Source organism: Myodes glareolus, chromosome 12 (assembly GCF_982192425.1).
Source record: "Myodes glareolus chromosome 12, mMyoGla1.1, whole genome shotgun sequence".
NCBI lineage: Eukaryota > Metazoa > Chordata > Mammalia > Rodentia > Cricetidae > Myodes > Myodes glareolus.
In genome coordinates, this window is record NC_142037.1 from 31,200,088 (window position 1) to 31,221,166 (window position 21,079).

The 21,079-nt window shown below is 43.4% G+C and overlaps 1 protein-coding gene across 2 annotated transcripts in view; it reads right to left on the minus strand.

Annotated features, from left to right (window-relative positions):
* Elp3 (elongator acetyltransferase complex subunit 3) overlaps window positions 1-21,079 on the minus strand; it is a 66,357-nt gene that overhangs the window by 23,716 nt on the left and 21,562 nt on the right. For both annotated transcript variants that reach the window (XM_048421817.3, XM_048421816.3), the window contains exons 8-10: window positions 11,865-12,026; window positions 9,574-9,700; window positions 7,316-7,509 (exon numbers count right to left, since the gene is read on the minus strand). In XM_048421817.3, the coding sequence (XP_048277774.1) occupies window positions 7,316-7,509; window positions 9,574-9,700; window positions 11,865-12,026 (483 nt within the window). The remainder of the gene's footprint in view (window positions 1-7,315; window positions 7,510-9,573; window positions 9,701-11,864; window positions 12,027-21,079) is intronic.

The following is a 21,079-nucleotide window of genomic DNA, read 5'->3' on the forward strand; positions in this document are numbered from 1 at the left end:
ATCAAATGAACATACTAAATATTTTAAAGCTTAAAATATACTTTCAAACCCTTGTTATACATATTCTGAAATTAACCTGAGAGGATCAGCAGAGGTCATGCTGGCAATACCTGACAAACACACCTCGTGTCTTGTTACTTATGGTAGTTATGTCCTACACGGTTGCTATGAAAAATGAACTAGACAAAGCTAGAGTAACTGCCCTGAGGAAATGCAGGGCTAGGGCTAATTCAACTGATTAGAGCACAACCTTGCTTTGTGTGTGTCTGTGCTAAAATAACAACAATACATTTACCAGGAGGCTGCTCTATAATTTGCAGGACCTAGCACAAAGTGAGAACATGTAGCCTCCTATTATAAATTAACAATTTCAAGATGGTGACAGGGGTAGCAAGCCAGGTGTTAGGCCTGTGAGACTGCAGGCTGCATGTTCTTGTAGATGCCTATTATCATAGTAAACTTACAGGAATGCTACCAGTTCATAAAAGTCCTAAGCTGATGTCTGTCACTATAAAGATGAAGCACGGCTTTAATGGTCTTTGGTAGTGACACGCCTGGAGCACAGCAGATGGAAGCTCTCGGATATTAAGGAACAGAAATGTGGCAACTACAATTCTCGGAGATAGGATCCTTCACTGGAATGAGGAACACATTTCTGCACTGGCCAAGCATCTTCTGCACGCAGAGCAGTGCATGATGGATTCCAACTCCATACCCAGACTGGGTTACAACCTGGGCTAGGCTGCTATAAATGGACGACCTTGTTGCTGCAGAGGTAGGAGTTTAAATTCTTTTAGGTTTCTCTAAGTAATTTAATCTAGTCTCTTTCCTGGCATGAAGAGACATCACACGTGCGAATACTGGCTCAATGGGTAATATTTCAAGCTTAGAGGTGCTAATATTTACAATTTGCTCATCAAAAACCTTCCCAAGCCATGTTGATGGCTGTTTCTGTCTGAAATTTCTCATGCATCAGAAGCAAGCTTTGGTTGCAAATTAGTATTCCTAGTCTGACGCCTCATAGTGATTTAATATCATATCGAGGCAGACAGCTGTCAGATAGCCTAGGGGCAGCAGCTCTAATGCAGAGCCCCTCATGTGCCTGGACAGAATTTTACACTTATTCACTGACTACACTCCTCGGGGCTAGAATACAGAACCTTCAGCAGGATGTACTTCATAAAAAGACCTGGGAAGATGCTTCTGACCCGACTGCCAGGAAGCTAAAACGTATGAGACAGTTAAGAGCAGGCAGGGGACAGGGTATAGGAAACAATAACCAATGGAAACATCAAGTAATCAATTAGGAAGACTGACAAGCAGAAGGAAACTCTGAAATATGGTGCTTTTACTGAATTTCCTCCTCTCTAGAGACCCGCCTAAAACACAGTCTCTGACTCTTTCACCGTGTAAACCTGCAAAGTCCACCCCTGCTAGCAGCTGTGGCAGGCAGAGGATGTTATGAGGTGGAATGACATAGAAACAATTGAACAGCTAAAGGGCCAGGACAGAAAAGACAGCCCTGACTTCCCTTGGCTTTGATTTGAAACAAAAACAAAGGAGATATATAAATTCCCTAGGAGGCTTTCATGGTCACCAGGCTTATTTCTACCACCAGCCTTCATATTACAATGAGGTGCTTTAGATGTGCCTAGACCAGCAGCAGATTTCTGACCTGCAGAACTAGCCTAATACTTTGAGATTGAAGCTAGAAGAAATGAGGTAAAGGGAAGACCACTTGTCACAGCCACTTAACACTGTTGAGCACCGAGCCTTCCTTCTGTGCCTTTATACACTTGATTATGTATGTGCTTGTGTTTCTGTGTGTCACTGTGTGCACACGAGTACAGCTGCCCATGGAGGCCAGAACAGGGTGTCAGATTCCCTGGAGCTCGAGTGAGACAGCTGTGAGATGTGTGAATGTTGGTATGAGAACTCTGGTCAGCTGCAATAGCAGTACTTGTGCTCAGTGTCTGAGCCATCTTTCCAGTCCCTTGTCTGCACCTTTGTAATAAGGCTTATGTTGTTCACTTACATTCTCATTTAAAGTTTTATCATCCAGATCTTGATACAAATTTCTTTCTTGAGGTTCAGACATAACAAATTCTACCTCAGACTGAGTATAAATTTTAATACTCCTTGAAATGAAACTTCAGGGTTTTAAACACACTCAATGCTATTTCACACCAAGAATGTTGTTGTCAGATGTTCTGGTACTCAAGTGTCCCATTCTGGCAGGAACTGTCAGTTCCCTAGCTTCCTATTTGTCCAGGTAAGAGGATTCAACGTGAGTGAACATTTATGAATTCCTTTTGGGGGATTTTCTCTATAAAAAGCACTGTTTTCCCCTCTGGATCCCATGACTTGTAAATTGGACAAAGCAAGTCATGTAAGAACATAAACAATAACCAGACACAAGGCAAGAGCTAATCCCCACTAATGGGAAATGCAAATCATACCCTCAATGTAAAAGGTTACAGGCATGCAATGTTATAGAAGACGAGATAAAACAGAAATGATTTACAAGAATTAACATAATCTTTAGAAACTTATTAATTGTATCCATATACACAGCAAACCCATCCCATTTATAGTTTTTTTTCAAAAAAGATTTAATGATTAAAAAATACATAGATCCATTACCATATGTAATTCTTTCCATAGATTATTCTACTATAAAAAATAAAAATTTGATATATATTGATTTTAGCTCTAATGGAGACTAGGATAATAACTAAAGGAGCTGGGCATGGTGGACATACCTTGAGTCACAGCCCTTGAGAAGCACATAGAGAGGTTCTGTCTCAAGAGGAGGTAGGGGCTAGGGATGAAGAAAGACCTGAGTAATGGTTACTATCAAGTGTCACTTTGATGAGCTCTAAAACCACTTGGAGATAGGCCTCTGGGGATCCTGTGTTGCCTGGGAGAGGAGTACCCGCCCACTGTGGTGAGAGCCTGTGCAGTGTAAAGGGAGAAAGTGAGATGAGCACAAAGGGCTGTCCCTCTCTGTGCTGCCCCAAACTCCTACTGCTATGACTTCCTCAGCAACGGGGAAGCAACTCAGACAGCCTGGAAACAGTCTAAATGCCTACCTAACAAAAGGACCAATTGCTACATAAGACAAATGGACATAAGACTATTATGCTGCCATTAAAGTATAGCCCTGAAGACGATATTAATCTTTTTTATATTCGAACGCTTTAAATTAACTATATATAAGCTTTTAATATCTATATATAAACAGGTCCCAGTGTGATGCTCTGATATTTCAATTTACTGTAGAAAGTTTATTGCATTATTTAGTACATCTATCAACCCCCCCCCCCGTATCAATTTCCTACGATAAAAACACTAAGAATTCTTTCTTATCCTAATTGCCTTTAGGGAAGGGACAGGGACTAGGACTGAACCCTGGGCCCCACTTGCTGGGCAGATGTTATACAGCTGGGCTACACTTCAGTCTCCTTTCCTTGACACGCAACTTTCCAGCACTTGCCTTCCTACTGCATCAACAGAGAAGCCACCCTCACACTTAACTGCAATTGTGTTTCAATTGATGAATGAAGACCTAATGAGCACCCGCCTGGTTCTACTTCATACTTGTGTGGGATCGGTTTGCTTAGATTCCACACACTAGTGAGATAATGTGATGTTTGGTTCTCTGTATCTGGCATATTTCATGTAAACACTGTCATATTTACCAGTCTCTGTAAAGATGAATACTCATCAAACAAAGATGTTTTTGTAAACAGTGTAAGTTCATTGTTAACACATGTGCTGAAGGAATTGTAGGTTCTAAAATATTATTGTATTTGTGTGGACAGAGTACCGTGTGGCTAGCTATGTAGGCATTATACATTTGAAGAGTTAATATATCACACCTTGCTGGAGTCAAAGCAAAACATCACATGGTTGCAAAGCAAGGTATGAAGCACTGACCTGACATCAAAAACCACACCATGTAAACATGGACCACCATATGCAATCTTACACACTATCTCAGTATTGCACAAGTAGAAGCTAAATTTCCAATGACTATGGGGGAACAAATGGGAACTTATAGTCTATATTAAGTCTGAGTAATTTTTAAGTGCAGTACAGCATTCCTCAGTATTCCAGGATCACAAAATGCTTGTTTCCATGAAGATGATGCCATACACATATGCTTGAAATCATCTCCAGAGACCTATCAATCACATCTGGCATAAGATAAACACTGGGGAGTCACTGCTACACTGCTGTCATGAAGAACAGGAGGAGTAAAGTGTTCGTGTGCTCAACGTAGCTTTTCCCTGGGAGTCTTTATCTGGGGCTGCTTGAGGCCATGGATGTAGAACTCAAGAGACATAGAAAACCAAATGTTCATAGACTGTCTGGAAATAAAAATGGGCACAAACCAAATAGCAGAATGGTGAGAAGGCTGAGCAGGCAGAAGTGCCTGATGATTTGAGTGTGATTCCTGGAACCCATGGTGGAAAGAGAACGGACTCCTGAAACCTGCCCTCTGACCTCCGTATCCTCTCAGTGACGTATGTGTGTATACATCACACTCACACACACACACACACACACACACACACACACACACACACACTCCTGAAAGTTGTCCTCTGACCTCCGTATGCTCACAGTGGCATATATGTGTAGAAACCACACATATACACACAAAGATAAAAAAAAAGCCAAATAGGAAAATATAAAACATGGCTTTCCATGCAAATAGTCACATTAACATTTCAGCAATAATAGCTAACTAAAAACATAAAATCAAAATATCTTGAGGAAATTCTACCCATGTTTACCAAAACCAATGTTTTACTGGACTAATTAGTCCATAGTAAGCTACATAAACCAAAATCTTTATGGATGAAAACTTGTATAGTAAGTATCATAGTTATATTTTAAAGCATTCAAAATAAAAAATAATTTAAAAAGATAAAATGGAAATTATTATAAAAAAATACTGTTGAATTAAACTAGCAAAGGATTATTTTCAAACTTTGGTGAATCACCAGCCCTAAAGCATGGAAACTTGACCCCACACTAGCAACAAGGTGGTGCTTCACCAGGCAAGTGCTGCTTGGACTCTTGGTCTCCTCAAACAGCTGTCCTTGAACTCAAGGGCATCACAACTCCACACCTTCAGGAGACCTCGCCATCCCCTGTAGTTATGAGGCAGATGGTGTTCCTCAAAGGCAGAGGGCTGCACACTCGATGATCCTTCTCCCTCAGATACTTCAAAGATGGGGGCTGCTGTCACCCCCTAAATCCTTATTGTCTCAGTTGGTGCAGGCAGGATAGTGGTCCGTGATGCCATTCCCTATGGCACCTGAAATGAAGCTATTCATATTACCCAAGTGTCTCTGCTGCCCTGACTCAGGGTAAGACAACAGGAGGCTTTATCGTCAGCTCCTTCCATTAGAAGACCCTGGTTCTCAGGGGTGGGTGGGAGTGGAAATGGCCTTTTCTGTGACTGGGTGCAGACAGACACATGAACTCTTGCCTTGGCCTCTGCTACTGCCCCTCTTTCCTGCTGTACTAGCTAACATCTGGGAAACAATTCCTAAGTCACAGAAATAGTTCAGATAACTGGTTCCTGACCTGCCGGAAAGGAAGAAGTAAGACGTGGCAAGACTTGGGATACTCAGACATTTCATATGAGCAGATTCTAACACAACCAGAAAACTGCCCTCAACACACACTCTGCTGTTGCTCTTTGACCCCAACAGAGTTGCACCAGCATCTCAACAATGTCCTTCAAGCAAAAGGGCCCAGTTTCCATCTGTGTTTAGCAGTCACGGTTCTTCAGTCTCCATCAAACAGAACTAACTCCCTGACCCTGATACTCTGAAAGAAAACGCTCTGGTTATTTTCTAGACTGTGCACCTACTTGGGCTGTGTAATACTGGCTCATGGTCAGACGCTGGGCTGCGGTGTTAACTGGCCCTAGCACATGGCACACAGCTCATTTCGTCGGTTTTGGATAATGGTCAGGCTTCTCCCATGCTCTTTGGTAGGTAAGCAGTCGGTAGGTATTCCATTCTCTCAGTTTCCACCAACACTGAAGAAGTGAACCAGACCTACTGCTCCTACAGAGCACATGGGGCGAGGTTCCTGCCTTTCATGCCACATTTTTTTCTTGTCAACCACCAATAAGTAAGTGTCTGTCCTCTGCATTTCTGTTTAATGACACCTTATTTAACATATATATATATATAGTTGATTGATTCGCACTGAACTCACGGCCAATAGGTCCCTCTTGGGCCTTCTAAATAAAGGTTCCCCAGCACCTGCTATTCCCTCTGCCAGCCACTTCACAGCCTCCCAGCACTTAAGAGCAACAGGCAGCACTTGAGCACTGTGTTTGGAGGTCATTTTAAAGAGCCAATTCCTAACTAGCTCACAAAAATCTGAAAAATGTAGCATTACGCAGAGTGCAAAAGAAGCCTTGTTTACAGTGGGATGGCTGGAAAGCGGCAGAGAGGCACTGCTCTGACCTTGGCTAAGAGTGTGTACATGAAGGACCCAAACTCTTCCCTGTTTTGAGAATGATTTATGGCAAATGTGTTGCAAAGATAGAGTCTGAGTCACACAATTCTCTAGTAGGCAAATTTGCAAACACAGAATCTATATGTAATGAACACTGCTGATACTATGCTTTTGAGGCATACAAATTACTGACCTAATTTAATTAAGATTAGTAGAATAGATCAAAGGACTCGCCCTTATTCATTTGGTTATAATTTATTAACACATACATCTACATGTAAATACTGCGTGCACATGCACATGGAGGCCAGAGAACCACTGGTGTGGTTCCTCAGGTGCTGTCCCCATCCTTTTGAGATAGATTCTCTGTGGTCTGAAATTCACCAAGTAAGTTAGGCTGGCTGGCCACTGAGCCCCCAGGGCCTGCCTGCCTGCCTGCCTCTCTCCCCAGTCCTGGGATTGCAATCATATGTGACCGTTCTAGACTTTATTTGGGTTCTGGGGACCACAGTTAGGTCCTCAAGCTTGCATGGCAAGTACTTTAATGATTGACCCATCACCCAGTCCCTCAATATATTTACTTTGATGTTCAAATTGCCCTAGAATTTGCCCATGGGACCTATTCAAGTTGTTCTTACTTTCCTGGCTCACGGACAAATAAATATACAATACTGGCAAAGAAGACTGAGCATACTGTCCTTAGTTTCTACATGGCATTCCTGATAATCTACTTGTATTTTAAAAAAGAATTCAAAACTCGTGATATCCAACCAGAATACTCCTTTAGAGAGCATCAGTTATCTGGAGACTGAAAAGTAACACACACCTTTGCACTCGGTACACACGAGTCCACGGGGGCACGAGGGCTAGGATCCGAGCCACCAACTCGACCAGGTCACTGGGAGAATAGCTCCGGTACCGTCCCGATTTCCACAGCTCATACAGCCCGGTTCCACGGATCACCAGGGTAGGGTACAGTTTCAAACCATCAGGACGAAAAGCAGGGTTCTCAAAAAATTCCTATGGACAGAGAACCAAAAGTTACCCCTCCGTTTGTTCTGTCCCCACAGGGAAGGCTCACGCTCACGCCAGCTTCTCTCCACCTGCAGCAGGCCTGGGCTGCCCACCCTTTCTGTCAGGAGGTGGACATGGGGATGACAGGATCTCACTGCTCAGTAACTCCAGTCTGTGCTGCACTACACAGCCCTCCTGTACAGCCTTGTCCGGGCTGCCACCAGGCTCACACTGAGCATTAAAAGGCTACCTTCCTTCCTTCCGCACGATAACATTTTTAATTGTATATATGACTGTTGAAACTTTTGAAAAATTGTGGAAAAAATTTAAGTTAAGTCCCTTCAAAACCTACAATGTAAACAAAGGGAAAACAAACAAATCTCTACAATGCTTACAAGAGGGCCCTTTACAGAGGAAGTTGGCTGAGCCCAGGATGTCACACTTTTGTCGTCAGCCCAGATGGCACCACTTCTGACCTGGGCTGACTGACACTGAGCAGTTCACCTGGCTCATGTGCTCTGGCACAGATCTCTTCTAGCTTACAGTCCCACCTGCTGTTCCTTTATCTGGGAGGCAGCAGGGAGATACCAGGCTTTGTCCTTTCCAGAACATTGCATGGCGCTGATGCTAATCTTGACTGTGCATCATTGTAGTGGACAGACGTGGGTTCACAGTCCTGTCTTTCCCACCCCTGTACCTGTCAGGTTCTATCCAGTCAGCAGTACTCTAGCTCTGGCCTGTAAATTTTAAATTGTGCTTTAAAATCTTTGTCTGCACTATCCTCGCAAACCTTGCATGGTTTACATTGCTTTTCAAATAATGCAGCTATAGGGTTTAGATCTCACTGACAGTCGCCTTCTTAAATGCTGTATTCTTGTTGTGGTCTTAGAAACATTTTTTTGTTGCGATTTCCTTTGCAACATTTCTATTTTACAGATCTATCAGGTCTTTAATAAATATTCTAGACACCCACAAACAACATGCAGGCAAGCCCTTCTCTGCCTAACCTGAATCTACACTGAACACATGCCATCGGAAGAGTACTGGTTCCAGGCAACACAGGGCTACTATGTTCCTTCTGTAAAGACAAAGCTGACTGAATTGGTCCTGGACCCATGATTAAACATGGGAGTATAAAACATGGGTTTCTCTCTTTCTCTTCTAAAATCACAAGGCACGACGAAACATTTTTAAAGAAGTATAAACTTAGAAGGACAAAGAATGAGAAAGGAGATGAGGGGGCATGAGGGATGGCGCCACGATATGAAAACAGGAAACAGACGAAGCCTGGCGCACAGCTCTGAAAGGGAAGGAAAGGGTAAGTTAAGAGGCTGATGAAGGCCAGTTCATCGCACCACAGTCCCATAGAGCTCACATGTCAAAAGGCCCAGGCAGACTGGAACAGACATGGAGGAAAAACGAGCCCTAGATCCATGCTTGCACATGGAAGGACTTGTCTCTACTTCCCTCTGGGGACATAGAACGATAGGTTTCTGGCCAAAAACAATGAGGACAGAAAAGCCAGCATCCCAGCTGACAGGCCATGTGCCTTACCTATGCCACCTGCCACCATATGGAAATAAATGTTTTAACCTACCTCATCTCCATGGAAATGTGAGTGTGCCTGTGTTACATGTACATAAACAACCTCAGTTCCCAAAGCCTAAGCATTTTATAGTTAAAAAAATTTTTTTTAATGTGTAAAAGTGTCTGTCTACATGTATGGCTATGCACCACGTGTACCTAGTGCTTAGGGAGGCAGAAGAATGTGTTGGATCCCTAGAACTGGAGTTACAGATGTTATGAGCTACCACATGGGTGCTGGGCAAAGAATCCAGGTTGTTAATCACTGAGCTCCAAGTCTAGGCATTTTAAAGCCTGAAAAGAATATATTAAAATACAGTTTTTGTCTGACAATGGAGAGGTAGGTAACCATTATTTATTGTGTTCCTAATATTTTGGAACAGGTTTTAGAGCTTTGAGAATGTAAAACACAAAAATAAACAAGCAAGAGCAGAGAGAAGAGAGTCTAGAGGCAATCTGGGTCTGCTGGTTCAAGGCAGTACTTACTATAAACTGCTCAATGTCTCTCTCTAGGCCCACATTTGGCAGGTCAGGCATCATATGAGCTACCACTTTGAAACCGCAATCTTTCGCCAGGTGGAATGATTCACATGTTGCCTTCACAGTGTGGCCCCTGGGAAGAAAATGCATTACTGGTTAGACAAATAAATGGACAATCAAGTTAACAGGGGTGAGGGTGAGGTGGTGAGGAGGAGGAAAACAATTCATGAGACAGAGTCACTTGGCTGGGAACAGAACCCCAGAACTCACTTTTACACAGCTATAGGGAGGCCTGGAGGAAAACCACTGTGCTTCTAAGACACTGCTCAGAGGACTGGAAGCAAATGGATAAGGGCCACCGTGTACTCAAATGACATGGCTCAGCACCATCTGTAAAATCTGCTTATTACTGTAGAATCGACATTAAACAAGGACCATACAGAAGCCAGGCATGGCTGATACTCACTGAGAGTCCTAGTACTTGGGAGGTAGAGACAGGAGGACTCAAGATTGTTCTTGGCTCTATATCAGGACTGGGTACACACAGTGGGCAACAAAACTCAAAAACCAACCATGAAGAAGCTTTGACTTGAGGTGTCATTTCATTTAGGATTATGAAATACTGGTAGAGGGAGGGAGGAAACTACAATATGAAGCAGACTACACCAGTGTGTTCAGAGGGTTCATAAGAGAAAGGTTTTGTTGGCACAGGGGTGGGATCAAGTCTCTTAGCATTCGCTCTCTGGAAGGAAGAGCATCCAAGCAGGAAGCAGGCCTTGATGACCGCTGGAGTAACTAACAATCGAAGCCTTGTGACAATTCCTTCTACCACCAAGATGCTCCCACTTAGCATAGAAAGATCTAGAAGCCACAGGCTCTATCATACTCCTTTTGGATACCCCACTTCTTCCCATGGCCCCACTCTCATTTCTAATTAGTTTTCATTAGTGAAGTCCAAAATTCTGGGATGGGGCTGGGACTTTCTTCTGAATTCTGCACTTAAGAATTCTACTTCAAAGTCACTGTACAATATGGTCACAACTATGTGTATATGGCTCTAAAAATCAAATTACCAAGAAATATTCATGTCATTAGCTGTACTGTCACATGGGACAGCTGACCCCAGTGGAACTTTCTACTGGTGAGCCCTGCTCTAAAGCACACCTTTAGTTCTTCAGAGCATCCACAGTGAAACCTCTCCTTCCAAAGCTCCTGGACTTCCCTCCTAGCAGTCACCAAACAACACACACTGCTTTCCAGGACTCCAGGGTTTCCTGCTTAAATTACTCCAACAGTTGTGGCCAAGTCTGTCTCTTCAGCCCCCTTTAAATATGGCCCATACTGGAACAAAAGGGCTTTGACTTAAATGCAGGAATATTCGTATCTTAACTTCCAGTCTGCCTCCTGATTAAAAGCCCAGCTTGGGGGGCTGACTTCCTGGGCCCTTCATAGTCCAGCCTCTGCCTGCTGTGTTCTCCCATTCTCAATCAGCTTTCCCTCAGGGTATGCAGTGAGTCTCCTCTGGGCCTCAGCTTACATGTCATTTCTTCAGCAAGCTTCCCTGGCATAGCCTATGATACCACACTCTCCAGCAGCCTTCCTGTGTGAGACCGTCCCTACATGCTTGCTCTGCTCAGGTTCCTCGTGTTCCTATTTGTAGGTACAATACCTATTAGATATTTCCTATTTGCTCAGGTTCCTCGTGTTCCTATTTGTAGGTACAATACCTATTAGATTTTTCCTATCTGCTCAGGTTCTTTGTGTTCCTATGTGTAGGTACAATACCTATTAGATTTAGATTTTTTTCCTGTGCTTAAAAATATTCAGCCTATCTCTGTTACTTAAAGGACCAAGTCCTGGGGCTATCATTCCTCTAGGCTGCTTTAAGTATGAATCAGTGTTTCCTTAGCTCTCCTTCACACCCCTGGCCACGTGAAGTGACTTCCAGGTCCAACTCAACACATCTCTCTCCTGAAGCCTCCTGAGTCAGTGGTAGTTGCTGCCAAAGAAATTTGAATTTCTCTGTTCGTCCACCAAGGGGGCAGTGATTTACAAATTTTCTCGTACACTTGACCTTCCCTGTGTGTCCTCTCTCTGGATAGACAGAAGGGAATGTCAAATGACTACACTGAACATGAAGGCACAAGCAGATGAGCTGAAGAGCATGGATGGGAGAAGAGATTAAGAAGCCAAATACTTTACTGTGAGACTGGGGCCAAGGAAGAAAGGTGAGTGCAGAGATGGAGAAAAGCCAGCGGACAGAGGAGGCTTGTGCTGGCCACCTGCCACCATCTCACCTGTTGGTGTCCCTGGCCACATCTTCATAGACACTTTGCACCCCGATCTCCAGCCTCGTGCAGCCATAAGTCAACATGTCGCTCAGATGCCGCTTCATGCAATAGTCAGGTCTGGTCTCAATCGTAATTCCAATACACTTTGTGAGGCTTCTCTCAGAATACCTGCAGAGCAGAACTAAAATGACTACACCTGCCACAGTCTGGGGTCATTTCTTCCCAGCCTGCCTTCTCTTAGTCTTTCCAGGATCAGACAGAAGCTAAGTGCGTGGGCTCTGGAGCAGGATAGCATAAGCTCAAATCCCAGCCCTGCTATTTCCTCACCAGGCACACAGTAATTCTATTAAGCTCTCTGGCCTTGGTATCTTCATCTATAAAACGATGGTAACAATGGTACCCACACTTCACAGAGCTGACACGACTGTACATGTCATTACCATTATCATTATTATTCACACGCAGTTAGCTGCAGCCATAATCATCTTGAAAACAGTGATTTCACTGTGAAAAGCTATTTCTCACTTCCTAGCAACCGATTTCACATAAGCAAAATCCATCTGCATTACTTATTTCTCACCGTATCGTAGCGCCATTTTAAATACAAGAAACAAAGGGGAGAGGGGAGCAGCGTGGGCTGCAGGGATCACTCGGGTGAACGTCTAGCTTCCAGGAATGTGCAAAGTTAGGGAGGGTTTCTGTCTCACCAAGTCTAGATACAGGAGCGTGAGGGCCACCTCGGATTTAAGTTATCAGAGACAATGGCCTTATTCCCAGCCCAAGGTCAATCACCTGTCAGGGGCTGGTGAGGTGGGGTGGCAGGAACTCAGTGATGGAGGTCACTGTGGTCAACACTGTCCTATCACTCCACTTACCTCAAGAAGACACTGACGCTCAAGGGGAATAGGCATCTTATTCAAGACACACAGGGAATAAAACCCAAGCTAAGAGTCGAAGGCAGGCCTGTCTGTCTCGGCATCTCTGACCTGCTAACTGTGACCTTTCCTCTCTGCTCCTGTTCTCAGGGCTGGGTGGGAAGACCAAGGGAAGCTTTTTGCAGTTATTTATTTCTCTTCTTTCTAAATGAGTTTCGAAAAGCAGGCATCATAATGATTTGTAACTTAGTTTTATTTCTTCAGTTTTATGTGTCAATTAAAATCGACTAATTTAAAATTATAATAATTACTCAGAGTGTGGATAATCACTGATCTGCAGGACTGGCTGTACATACAATCTCATCTAACACACTGGAAGTGTTTTATATGACGTGACATCAGCCGAAACATGAAGGAGAGAGACAACCTAAGAAATGAATGATAAGAAAAGAACGCTCACAGTTTATCAAGTGCTGTTTAGGACAGGGCAGTAACTCCTCTATCCTCTCTCAAACTTCTCAAAGCCCTGTGCCTGTCAAATAGGAGGACAGGAGCACATAATGGCACAGGACTGACACAACTCACCTGCTCCCAACAGCAATCACAGGCTTCAGAGAACTATGTGAAATTAAAAGAAACAGAAGGAAAAAAAGAAAAAGAGAAAGAAAAGCTAACCAACCACTTTGGAGAAAGCAAATTATATAGATGGATGAAAGACAGAAGCTAGAACACTCTGAGTGTATTTCAAAAGAGTAACTGAAAGCACCCTGGCACCCAGATTCTAACATGTGCCACAAACCTTCCTATTAACTGGTATTTCTCAAAAGCCACAGCCTTAGGCAAGAGAGCCTGGGCTCGGTGACAGCTCCATCACTGGGAAAAACCAGAGAGTTAGCAACAGCAGCAGCGGGGACCTGCCCAGAGGAGGCTGCCACTAGCTTGATACTGCCACCTTGGGAATCAAACACAGAACAGGACACAGAGGAAAATGCTACTCTCAAAAACTTAACTCCATCTCAAAAATGTCTTTCCTCTGGGGAAAGAGAAACAACTCACATTTTAAAAAGCCAGTGGTGGTGCATATCTTTAATCCCAGCACAAAGGCAGAACTCTCTGAGTCTGAGGCCAGCCTAGTTTACAGAGTGAGTTCCAGGACAGCCTGGGCTACAGAGAAACCTTGTCTCAAAACCTCCCCTCCCAAAACCAAACAAACAAGAGGGCCAGTATTTTAGAGTTCCTTTCAGAATTATATTTCTATCTGAAAAGCAATGAAGTAGAAATTTGAAACAAATTTGAACAATAAAAACAACAGTGTGGCATCTTCCATGAGCTGCAGTGACTGTTGTTGCTATGGAGTCCGCTACTTTAGTAAACCTGCTGCCTCGTTTAAGAGATGTAGGGATGTCTATGGGACTATTCTTTCTCGTATGCTAGTATACGAGTGTACACTATATTGTGTAGACAAGACACCACTTAGCCTGAGCATTTCAGGGTCTGCTCCATAACCCTCCTATCACTTAGCCAGTGAGCCTCTCTTTCTGTACTGCAGCCAACACCTTACCTTCTTGGGATTTAGACTTAGATTCTGGGGCAGAGAGGAGCTGTTTTTCCTTCTAAGAGACAGAGCCAGGACTTGGACTCAATCTTCCTGCCAGGTCTACTGCTTTCTAATGCAGCAAGAGGGTTGTCTTAGGAAGACTGCAGGGCTGCACTGAACCTACACATTTTCTGCAGGTTACAGCTACGTAAGAAGCTCATGCCCTCTAAAAACATAACAAGTCAATAATGTACACTGTAGGAGCTGTTCACAGTGGGCAGGGAGCAGGGCAGAGGGCAAGGAGAGCCTCACCTTAGAAATTAAGAGCAACAAAACCCATGCCAACCAGTTCTCAACTCTGCTCAAAGACATCTCTCATCCTGTGACATCTCAGAACCCTTGGCGAGTGCCATGTGTTCATCCACACTACAAAGCTAGTCTGTTATTCACGGCTATGCCTGCTTCTCTTTTCAGACGGGGAGCTCCCAGCAGACCCAACAATGTTCAGTGACTAACAGCTTAGGAGTTCTGCACTAACTCCTCCAATCAAAACAAAGAAATGAAAATGAAGGAAGACTAGGCGAATCTGCTGCAACTGGGACAAAGGAACACTCTCTCCCTTCCCACAGCCTCTAGATGACCCTTTTGGCTATCTGCCCTCTTGCAAACTGTAGAGGTGCCTTGCTTTAGGTCAAAGGTTCTAGACAAACTAAAAATCTACTAGTTTTTAATCCCAGATTTGCTTTCCAGTCAAGCTCAAATCAATCCCAAACTCAATCCATCCTAGCTAAGCTGAGAAGCAGATGCGGGCACAGAGATGAAACACTAGCTTCCAGTGTTCATAACCTGCCAACTCTTCCCATCGCATACAGGACCCAAATGAGTTTTCTTTGGACTGATGAAGATGTGCTCGGACTGCTGACACCTGGATTATTACTGAATGCCTCAGAATCACAAGAACAGAACAAAGGTCCTTTTATAAAACTATTGCTATACCTGGAAACTCCCTCAATAAAATCTGGTACTTCTCACAATCCGTGAAGCTCTAGACTTAAGACACTGGGCTTAGAGGATTCATCCGCCCCTTTTGGAGATCATAATTCAATTTCTTTCTAAAGACTCGTTATGTTAATAGGATCTAAAAGTCAACAGTCTCTGCCCAATATAATTGAAAAAGTCAGAGAACTTTAATGTTTAACAAGTACTACCAGGAAAAGCTGAGCTGCTGACACTGAAGATGAGAGAAAACCAGGCACTCTATCACACTAGTCACAGCTGATGACACACTAGAGCAGCCCTTGACATTCTTGTTTTTGATTCTTTTCACAGCTTAATGTTTTATAGTCATGATGAGATCGCTGAGGGACCAGGAGAAACAGAAAAAATGTCACAGGTATGGCATGCTTTTACTGTCACACCCATACTGGAACTTAGGGGCTAGATGCACAGGCAGATCACCCAAAAGCTGCCCTGACAGAGGTCATGGCTAAGTGAAAAACACAGCGTGAACATGCCTTTTAGATCAACAGTACTCCAATAAAAGTCTTCACATCACAAATGTCAGAGACCATCACCTGGGGGACACTTTAGTCCCCCTATTTTATTTTCCATGACACGAGGGAAAGTAGAGCACAGAATATGTGCTTATAGCAGAGGCCAGGAGCCAAGATCAACCTCGTATGGAAACTTCATGAGGGCATTTCCACTTTCCCCATTCCACAGCCACCAAGTGCCTCTAACCTTCAGGTAATGTCCTTACTCTTTCCTCTTAAGACGTTCTCTATCAAGGAATACAGAGCAAACCAACTACACAGAATCATAAAAGAACTGAATTCAATGAAATGATTATTCTGTTAGCGAAAACTAAAATATGGGGGGGGGTGACTAAACCAGTAGACAAAAAGCCAACCAATATAGACTAATAATCACTAATTATACCAAATGTTAATACCACCAAACACTGTAATTAAATGGCACACATTATCAAAATGGACAACTCTGCCTACTCCCTGCCCCGACAAGACCCAAGTACTGTTGGTTTCTGTCTAGAAGAAACCCACTTGCTCTATAACAGCACACAAGGGTGGAAAGTAAGCCAGCCAGGCTGACAGGAAGCACACGAGGCTGTATGAAAGAACTAACATCCAATAAAGAGTCTAGTGGAGGTTGTCAGGTCACCTGTCCTTGAAGCTTTCTCCACCAGAACTCTTCCTATCGCATGCTAAAACTACAGCCCGGAACCTCCAAAAGCACAAGTAAGGACAACAAAGCTTTTCTGTCTAAGCTGGTATGTTGGGTGTTGCACTGTCGCATAGCTCACTAATGCTAACACACTAGGCTATGCAAACACCAGACATGACAGAATCCTTGCCAACACACATGCCATGATTCACTAAGAGGGAGCGCACACCTGGAACATAAAATAAGTTTCCACAAATTAAATAAAAGACAATAAAAAAAACCTGAAATTGAACTGCATAGGCACTCTGAACAAAATGAAATCAAATCAGAAATCAGTGAAGTATCAAACAAAACCTCACTGTTCCAAAATATAGAAATCAAACAATTTTCATATAATCCCTGGAATTGGAAAAGAAATAGAAAAGCTATTATGTAAAAATTTACAATGAAGAATTAAAATATATTACAATAATAATCTAAAATATAAAAATGCATAGTATTTGCATAAAGAAATGCCTAGAAGCTGGGCAGGTGGATCTCTGAGTTTGGGACCAGTCTGCTCTACAAAGTGAGGTTCTATCTCAAAATAAGAAAGAAAGAAAAAGAGCAGTCTAAAAAAAAACCATTTTCAATATTAATATTACAATAGAAAAAGGATGGTCAAGCTTCCACATCTTACTTAATAAGTCACTAAAAAAGGAACGACCCAGGGGCTGGAAATGTGACTCAGTAGTTAAAAGCAGGCGCTACTCTTGCAGAGGGCCTGAGTTCAGTTCCCAGCACCCCTTACTCCAGTTCCAGAAGATATGACATACTCTTCTGGCTTCTGTGGGCACCTGCACACACATGCATATACATACATACATACATGTAGACAGACATACACATAAGATAAAAATGAAAGAAAATAAAAAAGTAAAAGCAATAAATATCTTTACTGAAGATTGTAAAAGAAATCTAAATAAATGAGGAAACAGGCCATTTCATGACTGACAACTTGTCAACTCTCTCCCCAGAGACTGTGTCCTATCATTTGAAAACACCCTAACTCTATCACACTTTGCAAGAACTGCTGGTCACTGCCAGCTGATTCTGAATTTTACAAAAACATGTAAAGGGCTCAGCCTACCTACAGCAATCTTGCAAATCAATTACAAAGTCAGAAAATGTATACTATTTGTCTGCAAGACACACTAAGACGCTACAGTAAGCCAAACAGCGCAGTACTGGTCTAAAAGCCCAAACCTGCCAGCGGCATTGCACTGTGTGCTCTACAGGTATAGTCCTTTGATTCTAACAAAGGACTGATAAAATCTAAACAGGAAAGAGGAGCTTAAAAAAAAAAATCTTGAAGCAATTCACTTTCCATACTGGAAAAAAAGAAACCTTGACTACCACCTCACGGTACACATAAAAATTAATTCAAGAGGAGATCAGAGAGCTAAATGTGAAAATGGAAATTTTAACTAGATGACAACATAGTAGACTAGCCTTGTGTTCTGAAAACACATGGTTTAGTAACAATACAGAAAGCAATGGTAAGAAAGAAAAAAAAATAGTCATATTAATTCTGCTCTAAGAGAGCATCAATAGAATAAATAGTCAAGTACAGACGGAGTTCTTGAATCAAGGGCATGTAACACTCTCCTACCAACCCTCAAAAAGAGGAAAAAAAAAAGAAAAAGATTAAACACTTCACAAAGGAAATATAATCAGACAGCATAAGCGTACACTCAAGTGCTCAATGACATTAGTCATCAGGAAAATGCAAATTAAAACCACAATAGATGCCATTACACACCCACCAGAATGGCTAAAATTAAAAGGACTGACAACAGCATGTACTGGTGTGGATGCAGAACCACCAAGTGCTCGCCCATTAGAGGTGGGAGTACAAACCGCACAACCGTTTCTGGCTGGCAGTTTTTCATAAAACACTAACAAACCTAGCAATTTCCGCTACTACCCAAGAGCAATACAAACGTTAGCCATAAAACAACGTGAACAAAAATGGTCACAGAGTTTGTAGAGCTGTAAACTACAAGCAGCCCCATGTCCACTGATAGAAGGATGGATACACACACTGTGGTCCATGTACCCAGCAGAACACTGCTTGGCACTAAAAGTGAGCAACTGCAGACATACCTAACAACACTGTCCAGTGAAAGAAGCCTTCCACAGGAGACTACGTGATGGGCATGATTCACCTAAGGCAAGTGGGAAAAAAAACCAAAAACCACCAGAAGAACTGCCAATTCTGGGAGGCGAAGGTGAGGGAGGATTTTCAGGAGGAGCATAAAGTAACTCTGGTGACACAAATATTCTGCATTACTTCTCTATTTTCTCAGGGTCTTGTCTTGGCCTCAAATTTGAGAACCCCTGCTTTTGCCTCTTGGTTGCTAGGATGACACCACAGTCGGCAATGTTCTGAATCTTAACAGTGTTTTGTTACACAGGTCTGTCAAAGCACACCAAGGGAAGTTAGGTCTGTGTATTCTGCTGTGTATAAACTCACTTAAAGGGAACACCGCCACATGGAATGCTAGTCAATATGGCACGTGGCAGAGCATCTGGGAGGACAGCCCAGGTGAGGACACAGAGCTCTCTGGGGCACTCAGCGTTTCCTAGCATTCTAGCTTTCCCAAGACACAGCTGGAGGATTTAGAGCCACTGCTGAGGGAAAAAAGGAACGGAAATGAATTTAAAAATCCACGAGGAGAAGGTATGACTCACTAGCTTCTCGTGGGTAACTACCCTCTGAAACTGCATCTTGTGAAAACAGTTAGGGCACACTGAATGCAAAACGGGTTCTGGGCAGAGCTGATTAAAAAGGAATAAAACTCCTTTAGAAGATTGTTCTGAGCTATCTGGCAACATTCGCACTCTGGTGATCGGTGACTCAGAGGCACTATGGTCTTTTCTCCCAAGTGAAGATGTTTTATGAGATGATAGTACTCAGTAATTATCAGTCTCTGGAGACCTAAAGAGGCTCAGTCGATGGGATAGTGATTACCAGTAGCTGCTGGATTCAACAGCATTCCCAGGGGCCAGGCCTGCGTTGTCCTTGAGCAGACCTGTGTTCCTCCACTTTCTGCAAGCAAAGGTTTCAGACTTCTGGCTACCAACTGGCCACAAACAATAACCAAGTTCACACTCTTGGACTCTTTTGAAGTCTAATCCTAATCTTTGCAGTTAAACAGACAAATAAACAAACGAGCAAACCTTTAGCTACCCAGGTTAGACACAGGAAGACCAAGGAGGGACACTTGAGTCTTTAGTGTGGTCTTCAGGATGCTTAACCTTCAAGACTGGTGGCTTACCTGCCACCTCAAAGAACTGAAGGCCAAGTTTAAAATGAACCCTTGAGCTGGGCAGTAGTGACGCACACACCCCTTTAATCCCAGTACTTGGGAGGCAGAGGCAGGCAGATCTCCATGAGCTCAATGACAGCTTGGGCTATACAGAGAAAGCCTGACTCCAAAAATCCACTGAGACACATCTTGTCCTACTGAGCAAACTAACGTCAGTGCTGGGCTGTGCAATGAGGAAATGTCTACCGTGGCTCAGCAGGGAGCCAGCTCCTCGAAGGGAGGTGGGCTGCTCTGGGAAACAACTTCCTAAAGAATACATCAGACCAAAACCAGTTTTCCTGGGCTCTTCTTTCATTCACAACGATGCTAACATTTGAAAACAGTTTTGTTTCTAGCTCAGTTCAGAAATTACTGCCTCAACTGACACAAAATGTCCCTTCAACACTTTATTACAGGAGCTGTATGAAGAATCGCCCTCAACAAAGCAAACGAGAGCTCACAAACAGGCGCTTTTCATACTGCCTCACAAAGGAGAGCGGGAGTGGGGAGAGCAGGCAGTCAAGACACCAGCCCAGTGGGCTGCAGTTAACGGAACACCACACTGAGGTGGCCTCATGGCTCCTGGCTTGCATGTTTATTACTTCCTAGGAGCCATTCATGAGATTTGCTGCAATGAAGGCTCAAGTCAGTAACATTTTTTAAAGCTAAAAGCAGAGCGCCCTCTTGAGGTACAAGAACAGAATGAGCCTATGCTGGCCCTGGCCAGGCAGCCCCGAAGAGGCTTTGTTCCCTCGTGGGCTTTTGGACACACATCGTGATCCAAATCAAGTGAATCATAACATAAAACCCAATTTTTATCACAAAAATAGATGGCTTATGGCCAAATACTCTGACCACCAAACTGTAGCAAGATTGCCAACATTTCAGTTGATGAAAATGTCAGAGCAGCTGCACCTCAGAAACTCCGCATTTGCTTGGTCAGCCTGCTCCATAAGTACTCAGAGCTCAAACCCCACATGGAAATTCACAGGAGAGGTGTGCCTTAACACAGATATAGCTGAAAGTCACATATATAAACACACATGCACACACACACACACACAAACACTGTAAATATGGCTGGCAAGATGGCTTATCTGTGCCATGTATCTGTAATCCCAGTTTTTCTGCTATGAGATGAGAGACAGACAAGGGTCACTTGGCAGCTCAACGGCTTGGAAGCCTGGAAGGTAAGGCTCAGCAGCGGACCAAGAGCCGCTACCGCAGCACAGCAGAAGCAGGACTGAAAGCTGTCTTCTGCCCTCCACACAAGCACCA